The following is a 17,021-nucleotide window of genomic DNA, read 5'->3' on the forward strand; positions in this document are numbered from 1 at the left end:
GAAATCACAGACGCAAATGAACATTTTTAAGTATGTTCTAATCTGTAGAAATGTGCATTCTTTATCTGCGCGTCTGAGCCCGAGGAGTTTGAATGGTGGTTTCAAAAGCAGGAGCGGTCAAAGAACGGAGTTCATTGCGGAAAACGAGAGAGGAGCTAGTAAACATTCTTTCTCCCCACACGATGAGCTGGGTATAACGGTATGCTCCCCCACCCCCTCGGCCCCGGCCTCCCCCCGGATCAATGCACTGCAATGCCTGGTGGGTACTGAAGTCCTCCCAGCACAAAGTGGGGGTCGCGTTTGCACTGCGGCCCGATCAGCTGCAGGCTCCACGGAAAACTACCAGTACCGAGATGCCCGAGCAGGGATGGTTTCCGGGAAGAGCCTGAAATGTTTGGACCGGGTGTTGGAAGAAGAGACGGGGGAACGGGAAGGGGTGGGGGGGAGAAAGTGTGAGGTAAATGACCGAAGTGCTATTTTTAAATCCGCCGTAACTATTTTCAGGGAGGAGGCGAGAAGGGGGACCTGGAGGGGGATGAATGAACCCTGGAGGAGCAAACATGCCGGGTGAGTTTGGTCTTCTCCGCAGACAATGACCTCCTACAAGTTGCGATGCTTCAAGTTGGCCGATAGGCAGCAAGATTAGGGTTCGCGGCTGCAATGCGATGCTGCAGATCCTGGGCGCCAGAGAACACCGGTGCTTTCTGGCTTTCATCGTCACTGATGCGCCGCTGATGCGCAACAAAGGGATGCGTGTGTGTCGTCTGCAGGATGTTGGCAGGGTGTGTGTCGATATGTGCAGCCTCAGGGACTTTGTTTGTGGCACTCATCATTTTTAAAACGCATAGGCCTCGCATGTGAGCAGTGCAGGGGAAAAGTGCTCCGTTTCCGAGCTCTGATTTGTTGGTTGTACTGACATGCGTCGCGCAGACGCTGGTTGAAAAGGTCGTGTTTAGGGAATAAGAGAACGCGCTAAACAAGTTGGTATTGTGTTTTTGAGCAAACGCCCGCTTTTGTTTTAGTGTACTTTACCGGAAGTTGATGTATTCTTCGTACTGGCTGACTTCACCGCAGTGTTGAGTCGAGTCCAGTTCCAGCTTCGAGCCGTGCCTTTCTACCAGTCCTGCGCTGCCTGTGTGCGCCTCTACGCAGCGTTTTACGGCAATGGTGTATTCAAGTACACCTCGTTCACTGAGCTATTCATAGGAACGTAACAACACTGATCAACTTCGTTAACTGCAATATTTCACTACGGTGTTCGTGAACACTTTAAGTTACACCGTTTACCATTTTTTAGTCATTTTAATGTTTTTATGGGCTAAAATTGGACAAAAAAAATCGAACGCTGTCTCATGTTTATTTTATTGTATTTTTTTAATAATGTCTTGAAATGAACCATACAGTACTATGGACAGCAGCGTCTCAAGTTAGCACAAAGACAGATTGCTAATGAGCACTACATGTAAATCTAATTAAATTAGCATTTTATTGAGAAAGTTTATTAATTTGAGTAATTCAGTTTGAAGAGTGAATCTTTTGAAGTCAGAGCGTCAAAATAACCCAAACAGTGTCACACAATGACCTTTTCCAGTGCCTGGAAAACGTAAAGACCAGAGAAACACACTAAAGTCTCTCAAATAGATTCTACTGAGAAAATAACAAAATAAAAGAAAAACACAGTTTACAACAATAATACCATCTTACATATAAAGTACCTTCAAACTGTCACTCTTAATATCCGTTTATCACGAAGCGTTTCATAAGACTTTGATGACATTTGATTACTGAATTTATTTATTTGTTTATTCATTTTTGGTAAAGACTGCCCAGTGTACGAGCTGTTCCTGAACGAACCACGGAGTTAAACCGCGCCCGTAAAATGCCGTGTAGAAGCGCGCCGTTAATTGGGGAAACTCATTATGACGAGGGAACACAACTCGACACAACACCTGCCTGTTTTACCTCTGAGCTGCATCTTCAGTCCACCGGCGCAGGATCACAGAGCATCCGCACACACACACACACACTGTCTCTCTCTCTTACACACACACACACACACACACACATACACACACACACGGCTCCGGGAGTCACTGCCGCTGGATCTGATGCCTTTCACGCGTTACACCGAGTCCGTATCTCAGGTAATTTGCTGCGTGGCTCCGGAGATGGAAATGGTTCTATATGGAGATTGAAAAAGGGCCACAAAGGACGTAGATTTCTGGGGTAAAGATTTTTGTTTTAAAGGAAAAAAATGCATTTGGTTCTGTATTTATGCTTCTTTTACTGATATTGAAGTGTTCTTAAAGGATTGCATCCTGTCAAAAAGCTCGTCGATGATGGACCAGAATTGCATACCTTTATCAAGGGCGTTAAAGAAATTGCCCAGAATTTCACTGTAGATTATTAGAATCAGATCGCCAATTCGCAAGCGATAAATTTCTCCGAGAAAGCAAAGCAATCGAGTTACTATTGGCACTTTTGTGTTTGTTTGGTGCGTTCATTTCTGGGTGAAACAGGTAGTTGGTTGACATGTGAGACCTCTGTGATCCAGGTCTCCTGTGCAGCAGCAGCAGCATGCATTTCCTCCTCTTTCCTCTACCTAAAGCCTAATAGCTCTCCAACTTAATTTGCTCTCCCAAGAAAAATAAAAAGCTGCCTTGTGATGCAGCTCTTCCCACTTCCCATTGAAAGTCCTCTCTTTAATGGGCCATTAAGAGCCAACCACGATGGTTAAGCTGTCAGCTGGGTTTGATTGATTCTGTCAGACCGCGGATGAGGCTGATCGGGTCTGGAGATTCCTCCAGAAGCTCTCAGCTAAATGTCTCCATTCCACCCCCACTCCTGCTCTCCTTCTTCAGAGAGCTGTCACTGGGCAGGGAACGGGAACGCACTGCAAAGTACAGCACACGTATAAATAGTTGGGTTTTATTGCACAGTTTGCTCAGCGATGGGCACACGTGTAATGTTCAGCCTGTTGGATGCAGTCTGGCTGCAGAAGATGCCCCTACCGAACGAAGGTTTGCATGGCCAAGTCACCGCAAATCCTGGAAGCACAGACTGGAAAGTAAGAATGGAGGAAAAATGTGGATGTATTTGCATCTTAGCAATGACATTTATTGTTATTCTGAAGTTGAAAACACCAAGACAAGAATGCATAGTATAGATAGCATTAACACAACTCCAATAATCAACATGCTTGATTATTTTAGCAGTAGAGAGGCACCAATCAGACTCTTCTTGGAGGTTCTGGTTGCAGGTTTTCTGAGTTGTGACATTTCTGATGCAGTTTTCCCCAAAGGACTATAATGCAAAGGGGGAAAACGCTCCAGCATTATTCAAAAAAAGTACTTTTAAATTCAACTGAAAATGAAATGACTACAAAACGATTCCCATTTCTGCACCTGTCCCATGTGAGGCTCTTCAGGCCATCCACTGTGGCTCTGATTAACTTTGCACAAAAACGGCACAGAAAGGAGCAAGGTTTGAAAATACATGAGTGAGAAAAAAGCGTGCCTTAGTTTGGGGGGGAGGGGGAGGGTTGCATGTTTTTTAACGTAATATCTGCGAAAATGCTCAAACTTTGAATTGCATCAATGAGATATTGAAAAATATTTGCTATTCGACAGCGAACTACGTACCGTACCTTTTCTCTTCTTTTATGGAAAATCCCATTTAAGAACAAGTTCATTTGTTGTGTTTTAAAACTGAAATAGTAATAAAATTAACCATAAAAGAAAGTAATCATTGGTATGTACTAATTACACTTGAATTGTTTTGCGGCTGTAGATAAATTGAATTAGCTAGAAGCAACACAAAAGTGGTTGTTTGTATTGGCCTAATCTGACCTTAGTGTGTTTTTATAATCACAAGTGCAGCAAAGTGTTTGTAGATGAAAAGTGGTCCAAATTTTTTGTTTATTGCATTTAATCAATAGAAAAAAAATTATTTATATATATATATATATATATATATATATATATATATTAGTATTTGACCCGCTTACCAAGGATCAGAGCCGATTATTTGAAAACTGACCCTCTTAAGCAGCAGCAGAGTCTGTTGTTCCATTTCCGTTTTAAATTGAAACAGTTTGACCGTGTTACACATTTTCTCGAGTAAATGCCACAACACGGTGGCATTTTTACTCCAGATTTAAAAGTTGCGACAATCTCACGTAAACCTGGGCCCGGTTGAGATGCGTTTCTGCCTCGCCACCCTGCAACAACACCGGCTGGAGGGACACTGAGGAGGAAAAGTTGAGCGAAGGCGAGAAGCGTTTTGGGCTCCTTGTAAAAGTGGGCCACTAGTCCCTGTGGTGAACGGCGCTTTTCTGGGGCAGGCTCGCTGGTGACGCTCGCCCAGCACGGATTGGGAACAGACGGCCTTGTCCGTCCATTTTGGAGCCAGGTGAGGAAACTTGCTTGCTGGATGTATTCATGCAGCTCTTGACTTGGTGGACTCTTGATGCCGGTTCGCTGTCCGGCCTGTAAAGAGACCTTTTGCTCACCTTTTCTCAGGTAACTTTGTCTGTTGCTAAGTTAGTTTTGCGTTACTTCTCAGAGGGATTTACATCAGGGAACACATGGAGAGGTCTTCAAGTGCGAACTTAATGCGTGTTTTCATCTGGCTTGGTGTTCTGGTTTTTTTCTTCTTTTGCCTGAGCCCTGGAGTTAGGAGCAAACTGCTATTTAAAGATGGCATATAACCTAGCCAGCTGCTGCCGTTTCCACTCCCCACATAATTGAATCAGAACTAGTAAGACTCGCCAGTGAGGGTGTGTGCACTGCGCAGAAGATTACACAGTCCAAACCTCTGCGTGGTGTGAAGCGGCTACACTTTCTCATACCTGGTTGCTGGAGAGGAAGGAAAAAAAAAAAAAAAACAGAATCCCCACTCGGATCGTCTGTAGAGGATGTGAATGCATATAATGTAAGTTTTTTACTCTTTTCTACTGGAGTGTAGTCAATAAAAGCATGGGTAGTGACTGATGATGTTTGGACAAGAGGCTGGTTCATTTATTCTCTCTGTTAGAATAATTTAGCCTTAATTGGGAGCTGGTGTCATTAGCTGGCGATGTCTTCTTCGATCTGTTTGTCCTGGCCTAATAAAGGAGTTGCTGTGAAGTTAAAAGACCTCTGAGAGCGAGTTTTGCGAGGAGAAACAGTTTGGATAGTCCCGTGACTTTGATATAGAAGTAATCTGCGTGATGGAGGGTAAGGCTGACGGTTCGCCACTCAGAGGGGAAGTAGGCTATCAACATCCCTTTTTCCTTTTGTTTCTGACTGTGAGTGTGGCAGAAAGTGTAAGTGAATCGCTAATATTTAATTAGACTGTGACTGCCTTTTTGTTTGTTTTTTTCTCTGTATTCTGGCTCACATGCAGTGAGTTTGCACCGGTTTTTGCTTATTTAATGTATCAAAGGGGAGCGAATTGTTCAGAAAACTTGCCTTATATTTGTAGTTCTACCCCCTCACTGCCTTTAATCCGCTTTTACTGTCAGACTCCAGGGATATTTTTTGTTCTTGCTGTGAAACATTCACCACTCTCCTCGATTATTTTGAGTCATCCAGCCAAGGCTGTGGCAGGCGATGGGCGGGAGTGTAAAAAAATAAATAAAATAAAATAAAAAATGCAATTTTAGCCCACAAAAGCATCGGCCTGTTACCAGCTTCCCTTGTGGTAAAAAAAGAATATTGGCTTTTCATTCTAATTCCCCCATCGTGCTATTGCACATCTGCATGGCATTTCAGTGGCATAGAAAATCCATCCATCCTTCCGTACATACAGCACAGTCTATGTGGTAATTGCTGCACGATTGCAGATAGCTATTTTGATCTGACATGGAAAAGCGGCATTATCTCTCACTGCACTGTGCAGATGTGCTGATGAAAGTTCACTCACCTCAGCATGCTCAGTGCTTGAACCAGCTCCAACTGATGGCAGCCTGGGCAGCTGATGCCTGATAATTAGTTGGACACTTTGGTCCCGAGGTAGTCAATTGCTGGCCGGCAGCAGTTACCGTGATAAAGCTTGACGAAGGTTTTTTCTGAATTACAAAATTTCCTAATACCCTATTTCATTGATTTAAAGTTCTTTCAATTATATAGATCAGAAACAAATGTTTCCGACTGTATAAAGCATTTAGTAACACACTGCGGTCCACATCTGCACATTCTCTGCATGTTTTTTCCTCAAGATAACAAGAGAAAGTCATGGTATGGAAACTAAAGAAAAGTCACAAATCACTGTATGTTGGAGCCTGTTTATTAGGTGATGAGGACTATAATTGTTTTATCAGTGCATGTGTTTTCAGGACACAGGCCTCTTTGATTGTTTCCAAGTTTGGCTTCTTCTTTTAATAGGGAAGTCCACCTTTGATCCCCGCCAGTAAGCTGACCTTTTAGAGGAATAGAGAATACTGAAATCCAGAGTTGTGATCTTGAGCTTTGGATTCTCACAGACGGTCGCATTCATCTGGCAGATGCAGCGGTCGTCTGTGGTGGGACGCGGAGCATTGATTGCTGTAATAGCTTTATCCAATGGCCTCATGTGCTAACAGGCTAGAAACAGAGTCTAAGGGGACTTTTGTCTCATCTGTGCACTGAAAATAAAACTATCCCACAAGGCAACATGGCTGCAATTTGGTTAGACCAGTAATTTGCTCAAATGTAGGATAATGTAGAGCACCATCAGACCCCAAGGAAGAAATTTTACAGTGAACTTCTGCTGCAATGTTGGCAGAGATTCTGAAGGAATTTCCTATATTGGCTCTGAGGTTTGGATCTGGATCCAGTGCATAACATGCATAAATACTTGTGTATGTACTGGTATTTACTAATATACTACATATCATTAAACTTAGTATATATGCAAGTATATTTGTGTATTATATGATGCAAATGGTATGATTTATAAATACAACACACTGCACATTTATTGGCACCCCTTGTGAAACATTCATATTTTCGCTGTCTCTTAATGAAAATTTTAGAAAAAATACTTTCTAAATTTAATTTTGGTACAGTTACTCTATGAAAACATTATAAACGGTCCATATACAAGTATGGTATATATAATTATTTTTTTCGTTTCTAGTGGAACAATCCTTTAACATTTCTATAAAATACACATAGTCAAACCTTTAGACATTTTTTTTAAAATAGATTTATTTTGGAAGATTCAAGTAATCCATGACTTTCTTTTCTTTCTGCTATGTGTGATGCATCACCTTTGTCCGTTTCTGAGAACACGTCGGTCAAATAAAGCAGATGTCTGCTGACCTTCACAAATGTCGGGGTGTTAAAGCTACTCACCAACGTTTGGCCCGTTTCTCTTAGCTGCATGTCAAAATTGGATAGACCAGACAACATGCCAGATGAGTAACGCCGATTTTTTTTTTTTTTCATAAGCCAGGAAATGGTTGCAGAAAGTTTAAGACAACTGGAGCTGTAACAAATGGCACACGGTGACAGGAGGCGAAACAATCTCCAATTTAATGTGAGTTTTTGTGACTGCAGTGACAAACACATCTTTACCAGAGGTGCCAATAATTGTAGAAGATTCAGTATTTTCCATTCCACTTCTCCTTTTATTAGACCTGGAAACAAACAGCTGCTGTTCAGCTGCTACATCCATCAATGCTGTTTACGCCGCCATGTTCTAAGTACGACAAAGTGAATTTGACCCTATTTTTTTTTTTTTTTTAACTCGGCTGAAATTGTTATATGAAATGACAGTTCTTGTCCTTTTCCGATGTTTAACCCCTGTTGCAGAATGAAGTCATGGTTTCTGTTTAGAAATCATTTCTGATCCATCGCCTAGATACGAGCTTATCCTTACAGGTTACTGGTGCCTAGCTCTATCTGTCACTGGGCAAGAGGAGAGGTAGACCCTGGACGGGTCGCCACTTGCGCAATTCATGTGTTAATTTATTATTTAAGAAATCATAAAAAGTGAATAAAGCAAGGGACTGTCAGAAATTTCGTACCCATTTCTCAGCCCGACCTTGTCTGTGATTTTACAGTATTTGTATTGACTACTGGTTATAACAATCTACCTGACCAGATAAAACTTTTCACTGTTATCCCTTATTGTCTCAAAAATAAAGAGTAAATATGAGAAACTACAACAGCAAAGGTGAATTGCGATTTTCTGTGACGAAATAAGGAAATCTGTACGAGTCGTGTTATTCTGAAAAAAGTCTCCCGATTAAAGTCGAAGTGAAATCGCAGCAGAGAGAGAGAGAAGGAGATGATGGAGACTCTGGAGAGCAGTCTACCTGCTTACTGCAGCCTGTTTAACAAGGATGTGAGGTCTGGACAGTCGGTCTGGTTGCATCTTGTTCACTCTGCAGCCTTCTTTCCCCAAGACAAATTTCATACCAAAGAAGCACTTTTCAAAAGTCTCTTGGTAAACTTAAAGACGTAACAGAGTAATTTGTGGCCAACTTCCTTCATTATTTCAAATAGGACTAGAGGAAAATATGTTACTAGCATATTTTATTGGCGATTAGAGCACTTAGCGTTACCAAGTGGAAAGAAATCAGTCTCTAGGTGTATTCTCTAGAGAACGTGGACCTTTTACCTTAACTCTGAGATTTCCAAATAACTTTAAACATTTTCAAATTCAAAATGTTCCTTGGAGAGAAAGAGATTGAAAGCCCAGAGATGTGAATCAGAGCATCTCTACTGCGACGCTTCCAGGCGTCCCGAAACACGGCAACTCCGGCAGTTTGCTCCTTCGTCGGTTAACGAAAAGTCTGCGATGCAGGTCCGAACGGATCGACTCAGGGCAGACGAGGCCTATTGTTACCTGAAACATTCAGAGGGGAACGGACTCATTGTGTAGTTTTTATTATTGTTTTCAATTAACAGTTTTGGCAAGCCTCACAAATATATGGAATGAATCGACTTGTGTCTTCTTCTGCCTGCTTTTCCAGCTCAAAAATCCAAAATGTTCAGCTCGTTTTCTGTTGTGGATGAGTGACACTCCATGCAAGAGTTGGTCTGAAGTCATAAAGTACCCACTTGGCCGCTAAAAGTGTTTAATGACTGAATTACTAGCAGTGTAATGTTCTCACTTGTGAATAGTGGAATTAAACCTAAAAACAGAAATCTGAGTGTGAGCCACTTTCTCACTGTCATCAGTGTGATGCAACAGAACAGGAGCAGCTTTCTGCTGCGGACTATCTCCTATAATCTGCGTGAACTAAATGTTCCTGCAGACGGAGCTGCTGAGGATCGTTCACACGTTGTGAAATGTGAAATTTTGACATGTTGTTCCATTGAGCTGTTGCTACTACGTCCTTAACGCGCTTCTGTACATTTTGGGTTCTGAAAGATAATCCAGTGAAATGATGTGACTGTTGCCACAGGGAAGGTCACACACTGCTAGAAAATATTTCCTAGACGCTGATTTTATTGTGCATTCAGTTATAAGGTGTTTGTTTATATGGAACCTTTTAACTATATGACGAAGTTCTATATATTTTCAAAAACAGCAGTCATTTTCAGATGCTTCATTGTTGTGTAGTCTTTGTCGGTACACACGTGTTCTTAGCGACATGAAAAACGTTGAAACCAAATCTCAAGTTAGTTTTATGGAGTTAGTTTTGCAGAGAAGACCAATTAAATTGTTGTAAGAAACTTGATAAAATCCCAATGCGGCATGCAACGCCTCATGATGCTTACAAGTCTTTACGTTTCCTCAAACATTTTTGGTAAAAAACATTGATTCATTTATGTCACGTTATAAGCAGAATGAGTATTTTTCTCTTGTATCCCAAACTGGATTATTGTTGAGATATACTTCTAACTACCATGGAGAGCCTTACATTAAAAAGTTCTTTGATAGTTATCCTACCAAACAATTACAATATTTAATACTATCTTGCTAAATTTTGAGTTTTGTCCATGCAACTATAATCACTTCAGGGTTTTAAAGAAAGATGAAATTACATGCACCCACGAAATAATCTCACAGGAACAACCTTGATACACATTATGGACACATTAAGCAATTACAAATGAAAAAACGAACCACTCCAAATATGTGATCACATTATTCTGTGCTTTTTTTTTTTTTTCCCCAATATCCAGAAAGCTTTTTGTGTGATTTATTCATTCATTTATTTACCTTTAGGGTTAGGATTTTGCCTTTGCAGGGTCAATTTTCTTTAGATCCTTACTTGGCTATATTTTGATGTCATGACTAACTTTGATCTTTTCTTTCCTTGCAGATGAGTTAGGATGGGTGGAGCTGCCATCATTATCATGTGGGAAAAATGAACAAAATGCAACGACTCTGCCTTACTTCCCCAGCAGCGCCCATGACATTCTGCAGTGTATGTCCTAACTTGTTTTTACTCGCCAAACACCCTTAGATTGACCGTATATAGAGTTAAATTTGAGACCGCTGTCGTATATTTATTTTTGTGTAGATAATAAATTGGGGTTTGCTGAAAATGTAACTGACTGAAAGCCTCAGCTCACGTCTGAAGTTGTTGCTGATTTGTTTTTCAGGAACCGGTGATCGGCGTGCCTCTTTCTCTGTAATGGAAAATCGTGGTGAGTATCAACTGGCTGCTTGTGGTCGGTTAAGTGCAGTGGTGATGCTGTGGAGGAAAAAAAAAAACAAAACAAAAAAAAAAACCTGTGGATCCACAGTGTTTATGGGTTTGTCGAACTTTTCCACATTTTAAGAGCCGCTCAGAGTCGGAGGGACACTTCCTCCTCACGACATCGGAGCCAGGCTGAGGATCGGTTTCTCCTTCATCAGGATGTGTCTTTAGGTGCTGGAAGTGTTTTGGAGTAAAATAATGTTTTTTTCATCTGTCTGTTTTAGGCACTTTGCTATTCAAATGGTTGTGCTGATTCTTCCTTTTCTGGTAACCGTAGCAGCAGCATTGCAGCCTGATTATTTGCGGTGGTTGCTTTTAATTCACACTTTGGTTCCTATTCGCTAAAAATAACTCACCCAAAAAGGTTTAACATTGCCAAGCGTGCCTGCCTCCTGTAATGAGCGGCGGTTTTCAGTCAGGACATCCTGTGGTTACATTTCACAATAAAAGTGTTTTGTGTTAAACGCAGTGAGCCATTTTAGTTTGATAGCAGGGGAAGTAAAGTTGTTTGGAGTCTCACTTAAACGAGCTTTCGTTTTGTATATTTAGAGCTGCCATGAAAAGTTTTCCTGCAGAAGCAGTTTGGCTTCAATTCATGTGAGTTCTTGTTCTTTAAGTTTCTTTCTGTGATCCTCGGCTTCTTGAATATCACAATGTGTTCTGAGCTAATTTAATTGAGCTGCCTTTGCTCAATTAAATTAGCTATTTCTTTATTAAATTGGATATATTATTAGATTGAAGTCCTATGAAATGACTTATTTCACTTTGTAGCCTGCTGCATTTGACAAGGAACTGGTTTTTTTCTGAATGTAAGTGCTCTAAGTTACTGAATCTGTAAAATGTTCAGAGGTCCCTCTTTGTGCACCAAATTATAAGTCGTATGCTTTTTGCTTTTTTTGTGCATCTGAAGGTACTACAATGCACTCTGATCATTAATAACACTATGACCACAGCGAAGTGAATAACACTGATTATCTCTTCACCGGGCTAGATGTAAGTGGGTGGATTATGTTTTACAGAAAGTAACTATTTAGTTCTAAAATGTGTAAGAAGCCAGAAAGTCAGCAGCGATCCCAAGTGATCTAAGCTTGAACTGGCGACGGCGCCATTGATGCAGATGAGGGGTGAAATCCGGCGACGTGGGCGAATCTTACAGATGAGCTACAGAAGCTGGATTTGCTGAAGGACCTGGCTGTTGCAGCATTATGAGCATTATGAAAGAAGGTGCTCAGCTCTGATGAATCATGTTGGGTTTTTTTTCTTCTTACATCATAGATGGATGGCCATGTGCTTGTGCTTTACCTATCTTGGAAAACACATGGCATTAGGATTTTGGGAAGGAAGGAAGCAGACAAACGCAGTGTGATGTTCGAAGTCTTTCTCCTGGGAAGCGTTCGATCCTTCTGTCCACCTGAATGTTACTTTGACTTGTAACTCCTACCTAAGTATTGTTGTGGGCCGTCTGCATAATTTTAGCAAAACTATATTTTCAGAGGGCCGTTGCCTTGTTACATAATTCACCGCAAAGGTAGAATTTTACTAGTTTAAAGACGGTTACTAGTTTACTGTAATGAGTCTCAGGTGTTAATTTAGCCTCCAAATTCTCCAGTTCTCAGTCCAGTTCAGCGTTTTTGAACAAGTTGTTCCATGAATGCCCCACCTTACAGCTCACAGGATCTAAATAATCTGCTGTTAGCGTCTTGATACCAGATGCCGCATTACAGGGGTCGTGTGGGTAAGGACTGCTCTGGCTGCAAAAGTAGGACCAACACCTTATTAGGCAGGTGATTGTGACGTTACGCCTTGTTTTAACTCCCCATTTTGTCGCTATGATGGACAAAATCTTTTCAAGTTGTGTCTTTTGCGGAAAAGGCCGGCGATGAACTGATGAAGCAGTTCTGTGCTTTTTCTGGCCCGTCGCTAACTCTGACGGCGGGGGTTTGGCGGCTGCGTGCTCCTACGCCCATCAGTTCCTCGCCTTTGTGAAATTCGCCTGGCCCAGTCTGTTATCCAGGTCAGGCCAGCGCCGGGTTCTGGGCTCATGCGGATTGGCTCGGTTCTTCCCTGGATGCTGGCCCGGTGTGGAGGGTGTATGTGGGGCACCGGGAGAGAGAAGAGGGGCGCTGCTGAACACATTAGCTCTCAGCTTGAGAAGCGGCTCTGAAACCTCAGATCTGCCCAGGCAGAATGACACAGCTCGGTGAACTGGACCCATCTGAGAGGCAGCTGGACGAGACGAGAGTTTCTGAAGTCAGGCGGACCTCAAAACGAATCAAAGCCCCTGATTCAGAAAGTCCAATTCCTGCTCCTTTTTTTTTTTTGTTTATTTTTTTTTTTTTTTTCCTTTTTTTTTTTTTTTTTTTTTGTGTTTCTCCAAACCAGAATGCTTTTCTTGGCAAATGTGCTTCAGTCATGTTAATTCCCTCAGGCCTGTTAGAAATGTGATAAAAGTCTTGGAGAATTGTATAAAACAGTGTCTGGAGGCAGGAGGAGAGCTGAACAGTCAATAAAGTCACTTTACGAGTTCTGAACAAAATCGGATCCATCAGCATTCATACCCCTGAATTTTTCTTTTACATTTTGTCACATTTAACCACAAACTTAAATGTGTTTTTATTGGTTTTGGAAAGAAAATTATTTTTGGTTTTAATTTGTTTTTTGAACAAATAGAAATTTGATAGTTTGATGTGTATTTTTGAAATACACATTTTTGTTTTCAACCTTACCGAGTCATCATTTTTGTTTAACCACCTTCTGTTGCAATTACAGCTGAAAGCCTTTACGGTTGTTTCTTTCAGCATTGCACATTTAGATTTATATATTTTTTTAACCATTCTTCTTTCCAGAGTAATTTACCCTGCGTCAGATGGGTGGAGCAGCATTTTTTAGGACATTACCACAGATTATCATCTAGATTTGTGTCTGGACTTTTCACCAGGTCATTCTTACTACGCATATTATTTGACATAAATCATTTCCCTGCAGCTCCAGCTGCATGTTGGGACCATTTTGCTGATAAAAAGTAATTTTCAACTTGGTTTTCTTGCAGTATTACCCTGTCATTAGCTACATTCATATTCTCCTCAGTCTCCTGACATTTTGCATGTAGTCTAAATCAATCCTTTTGCTCTCAATTATCTCCTTCTTCACACCTTTCCTGCATCTTCTGTACGACTTGTTGCAATCTACCAACAATGTCTACCTCTAATGACTTCCTTTCAAACCGTGTCTTTCCTCTTGTCACTCTTCCATAAAGGTCAGATTTGTGGCGGGCCGATCGTGTAGTTGTCCCGTGAGCAGACTGTTCCACCTGAGCTGTGGCTCTCTGCAGCTCCTCCTGAGTTTTCATTGGCTTCTTGGCTGCTTCTCTGTTTGTTCTCCTCCCTTCCAAGTTTGTCAGTGTTGGTGGAGAGCTACCAGTAAATCCTGTAGTTTACCAGTTGCACCATTCCTCCATTTTTTTATGAGGGCCTGAGCGGCGCTCTGTGACATGTTCAGAGCTTCTGACGTTATTTTGTAACCCAACGAAGCTTTGAACGTCTTCAGAGCTCTTTTCCCTGGGATCCCTGCTCTGCTCCCTGGTCTTCCTGATGCTGTTTGTTCATTAATGTTCTTGAATGAACCTCCAAGGCCTTCACAGAACAGCTGCATTCATGCTGTTGGTTTGAAATGTACAGTGTTGGCCTTATTTAGTCTTATTTAGGCGTTTCAGAGTAATGCCTGCCACATTTTGCTGATTTTTATTGGCAAATTTACTAACTTCCATTCTGTACCTTCAATAAACAGTAATTGTGTTTTTTTGTTGCTCTGTCATGTAAAGTAGCTGTAAAATGCAGCCGTGCTTGTTTCTTCATGATGGGAAAAAAAAAAAAAACAGAAATATGAATATTTTTAGCAAGGCAGCGTGTTTACATGCATATTGCATGTAAATGCAAATAAGCAGCTTTTTACTGTCTTCAAGGAAGTAGAAAACCAACAACTATTTCATTCAAATAGATTGTGATCTAAGCTTTGTGGTTTAACTCAAGTATTTCTATGTTGGCTCTGAAGTTTTTGTTTTCCAGTTGTCTTCTGGTTCATTCAAGCCTCTTTCCTTGTATATCTACGACACAATCGAAACAATGCACCGTGCACCACCGCGGCACGCACGCCAAATTAAAAACACAACCTGTCTTTCTCCCAGGAATGGCAGGCATCCTTCAGTGATTGCTGATCTATGCTGTGAGCCAAGCAGGGAGGGTCCTTGAGTGTGGGGGAGAGGGAGTCCAGCTCCTAGAGGGAGGGAAAGTCTTAAGCAGGAGGGACGGGGTGGGGGGGGAAAGGACCGAAGTGAAAGGCATAGAGTAAAAGTGGATGAAAGCGACGGTGCTGTTTTTGAAGGAGCAGGAAGGCAGGTGCAGCAGCTGATCTGTCTCGAGTCGCGGCCTCGGTGCTGGGTGAAGAACAGGTAGAGGCCCCTCGGGGGCTGGATCATGGGACAAAGCCTTCGTGTGGAGATCCCAGCTCAGGACCCACAACAGCAGAACTCTGGCGGTGAGTTTCTGATGTTACTCTGCCTCTCTTTGTCAAAGTACAGGATTTACTCCCCCTCCTACACACACACACGCACACACACACGCGGAGTTTAAATCTGTTCCCTTATTTGATGGTGCTTTCAAAGACTTTAAACATCTTGGAGAGAAGGGGGCTAAATATTGTGTAATCAACTTTGCACAGCCTTGCTCTCTCTCTCCCTCTCCCTCTCTCTCTCTCTTTCTGTTTCTGTCCTTCACTTTCACCACAAGGAATGCTAAATCACGGGATCATGTGCATGAATCTCAGCTGTGTTTTTACACACTCATCATGCACGTGCTGTGCCATTTATCTTCCTGTTACAGGGGCACAGGAAATTGTTTGCGCTGTGAATTTAAAACAGGTTTTTTGTTGGGGGGGGGGGGGTTCCCTCTTGTATCGTTTTGAATTCAATGCACTTTTCACCTCCTGTCTTACCAAGAGTCCAGTTTGTTTTTCTACGTCTTTCTACTCTGACATTCCATAAAGCATTAAAACTTGTTGATCCAAAACAGGATTCTGGACCCATTTAAATCCCAGAGTTTTGAAAACTGAAAACTACTTTACTGCTGAGCCTTTTTGCTCGAGTTTTTAACCCTGGTCTACAGACTAATGTCTTTCTTAACAGCTGGAAAGCTGGTTCGACACCGGTTCTGCATAATTGAATAATTATATCTCTCAAAATTTCTCCTGCTTCTTTGATGTTCAGTATTTATGAATTCACCTGTTTAAAGATGTTTTGTTGCAAAACTTAACTCTAAATTATTTGCAGATTGTTTTGTAGCGCGTACCTAAAGTATTGAATATAAATTGCACTTGGAAGCTGAAATAAACAGACCGGCTTTTGGAAAGCTCCTAATCCGGTAACGCCATTTATTTTTCCTTGGCACGGTTTCTACTGTGTTTGAGGTAATAAAATGGGTAGTTTTGAGCATTTTTAGATGTGGGAGGGGGGGGACAAAAGTGTTTTGCTGATTTCACCTAATTGTGGGAGGTTGTGAACCGTAACCCACATGACCACTGGGGTATTTCAGCGTTTCCAGAATAAACTGAAGCAATACCTGGTTGGCTCGAGGTTTTCAGGGCTCATATGCACAGAGGTGCTTTCTGTAACGCTGCAATAGCAGCCATGAGAGCAAGACATGAAGTTATTAACACTTAGGACAGGAAGTAGCATTTTCTGCTGTAAAAAAAACAGGTGATGAGGGTTTGAGTGATGACGCTTTGGGTTGGGTTGAATGTTGGTTTTCACAAAGGGAGGAGTCTGAAAATGGCTAAAATAATTTTTTCTGAACTTAGTAGAACTGCATTTTCTTATTATTTACCGTTATCTCACTGATCTTCATGTCATACTGAAGAATAATCTTAAACTGGACTACGTATCTGTATTTAGTTTATTTTAATCTTAACGGTGAACTTTTAGATTGTAACTTAAAATACTTCTTTGGGTTAAATTAAGGTAAAGTTGGTGAGATGAACAGTTTTTTTTTTGTTTTGTTTTTTTACCAACTGTATTGTGCATATAACTAACATACTGTTCTCTTATTTGTGTCTTGCGGTTAAAGTCGTGAATGAATTTCCACAAGAACCAGTCGCCGTGATTATAGCCACTGTGCTCAATTAAGAAGATTAAATTTGATAATCTGCCCTGCCCAGGGTAAGAGTTCTCGTAAGGTTGGGGGTATTTCCCAACCCGAGGACTCTCTGAGTGGACGTGGGTGTCTTATGTAAGCTTTTCGTACAGACTCTGTAAAAAGCAGGCTCCTCTAGGCGCGGGGTCAGCTGTCCAGGGTAATGCGGCCTCTCCAGGAGATGCTCGACAGAGCATTAGGACGGCATGTCGGAGGAA

At 41.6% G+C, this 17,021-nt stretch overlaps 1 protein-coding gene across 9 annotated transcripts in view; it reads left to right on the top strand.

Annotated features, from left to right (window-relative positions):
* Positions 1–284: 284 nt before the first annotated feature.
* Positions 285–17,021, top strand: part of phactr4b (phosphatase and actin regulator 4b) — a 35,909-nt gene continuing 19,172 nt past the window's right edge. For 2 of the 9 annotated variants that reach the window (XM_015047324.1, XM_015047333.1), the window contains exon 1: positions 14,958–15,154. In XM_015047324.1, coding sequence (XP_014902810.1) covers positions 15,094–15,154 — 61 coding nt within the window. In that variant the 5' untranslated portion in view covers positions 14,958–15,093. Of the gene's footprint in view, positions 568–1,898; positions 2,227–4,400; positions 4,521–4,728; positions 4,933–7,412; positions 7,501–7,598; positions 7,677–10,240; positions 10,346–10,523; positions 10,569–14,957; positions 15,155–17,021 lie in introns of those variants that run through there. The other 7 variants (XM_015047329.1, XM_015047326.1, XM_015047328.1 and 4 more) reach the window with 7 other exon arrangements.

Source organism: Poecilia latipinna, unplaced genomic scaffold, assembly GCF_001443285.1.
Source record: "Poecilia latipinna isolate Pla-1442-1.1 unplaced genomic scaffold, P_latipinna-1.0 Scaffold820, whole genome shotgun sequence".
NCBI lineage: Eukaryota > Metazoa > Chordata > Actinopteri > Cyprinodontiformes > Poeciliidae > Poecilia > Poecilia latipinna.